Source organism: Triticum dicoccoides, chromosome 3B (genome assembly GCF_002162155.2).
Source record: "Triticum dicoccoides isolate Atlit2015 ecotype Zavitan chromosome 3B, WEW_v2.0, whole genome shotgun sequence".
In the NCBI taxonomy this organism is placed as follows: domain Eukaryota; kingdom Viridiplantae; phylum Streptophyta; class Magnoliopsida; order Poales; family Poaceae; genus Triticum; species Triticum dicoccoides.
This window is the reverse complement of record NC_041385.1, coordinates 478,378,699-478,380,364: the sequence shown is the minus strand read 5'-3', so window position 1 is coordinate 478,380,364 and position 1,666 is coordinate 478,378,699. Positions and strand designations below refer to the sequence as shown.

The 1,666-nt window shown below is 51.9% G+C and overlaps 1 protein-coding gene across 2 annotated transcripts in view; it reads right to left on the bottom strand.

Annotated features, from left to right (window-relative positions):
* LOC119276634 overlaps positions 1 to 1,666 on the bottom strand; it is a 3,697-nt gene extending 2,031 nt beyond the window's left edge. Inside the window, exons 1-2 of one of the 2 annotated variants that reach the window (XR_005136681.1) lie at positions 799 to 1,656; positions 615 to 726 (exon numbers count right to left, since the gene is read on the bottom strand). Coding sequence is in view for 1 of the 2 variants with exons in the window: in XM_037557760.1 (XP_037413657.1) it covers positions 799 to 986; positions 1,293 to 1,648 (544 nt within the window). In the remaining variant the exon portion in view is untranslated. Of the gene's footprint in view, positions 1 to 614; positions 727 to 798 lie in introns of both variants that reach the window. The other variant, XM_037557760.1, reaches the window with a different exon arrangement.

Here is a 1,666-nt window from a genome sequence, read left to right as displayed (position 1 = left end):
GAGGAGAGCTAGCAACAAAAGGATCAACTGGTTTGTAAAGTGAAAAGATCAATGAAAAAACACAAGTATCATAAGAGTGTGTCCAGAAAAGACTGAATAATTCTTCATAAAAAATGTATACTGAGATTCTGAATCCTAACGAATTAAGTACTGAACCCTTCGCACTCGATGCTCGAATCCCGAAAAAAAATTACCTACAAATCCACTGCACCACTCCCAGGCTAGCAGACCAGAACATCCGACACAAATTAGGAGTTAATCCACACAAAAAAAATCAGTCTCATGCCGCCGAGACACCCCCACTTCCACACAAAAAAAACACATAAAGCCAAAAGTCTCAAACTGGAATCCTTGAAGTATAACTCGTGTCCCATCGTTGATCGAAAGTTTAGTACTGTATATAATCACCAAAACAAATCATATGTGGGGGCGCAAGAACTAAACCGAATAACACATAAAATAAATTCCTGCAGGGGGAAGCCGATGGGGAATCATATAGGGCGCATTGAAGTGGGGAGCTAACCAGGGATTCGACGGAACGCCTGAATCGCCGGCGAGGCTGCGCGGATGAGAAAATGAAAACTGAAGAAAGGAAGAAGCGGGGAGTGGCTTACCTGTCTCGCCAATGGCACCTTCCCCTACTGCTTCCGCTGGGGCGCATGCGATGGGGTCTCCCTGCTGACCTTGCCGCCATGCCCACCCCCTCCATTGCTTCCTACCACCAGCCTGAATCGCCGGCGAGGCTGCGCGGATGAGAAAATGAAAACTGAAGAAAGGAAGAAGCGGGGAGTGGCTTACCTGTCTCGCCAATGGCACCTTCCCCTACTGCTTCCGCTGGGGCGCATGCGATGGGGTCTCCCTGCTGACCTTGCCGCCATGCCCACCCCCTCCATTGCTTCCTACCACCAGCTCGTCCACTCATGGTTGTGACTGATGGAGACGAGACACGTACGGACCCGATCCTCCGAGGAGGCCTATATTCGCGCCTTCCATCGGACATGGCCACAAAATTCGTCTTAGCACCAATCAAAATCAGTCGATTGAAATATAGGAGTAAAACTGAAGATTTGTACTAGGGGTGTGAGTAACAAATCAAGATAAAGGAAGAAGAAGCTCCTAGGCAGCTGCCATAAAAATTTGAGCGGGGAGGAGGAAGAGACAGGCCGTCCTTATGTGAGACAATGGTGCTGGACCAGTTCTCGGCGCCATGGCGCCCCCCCTGCCGCCTGATACACCCAGGCACCGGATGCACCCATCATTGTAGATCTCAGGCCGCACATGGAGGTTCCTACCTGGCCGAGGAAGGATACCATCGGAGGTGGCAGCAGTTCCTCTTTTCGGCTTCCCTAGTCGGCGGCGCGTAGCTGGATGCGCAGAATAGATGCACGGCGGTTTCATGGATGGGGGCGGTGCTAGTGGAGGTAGTAGGGAGAAAAGGTGGAGAGGGAGTGTGCTCGGGTGGTCCCAGGAGCCGGGAGACAGGGGCCGCCGGGGTGTTTCTGGATCGGGGGAGAGAGATCAGGAGATGAGAGATGAGACTGGCAGGTCGTGGGAGAAGTGGAGGTCGTGACAGTTTTTCCTTGTCGAGGGGTTTCTCCTCAACTTTTCTTTGCGTGGGGATCGATCGAACCAGGAGAGGTCGAACCATCGAAGAAGTAGGTCGAAC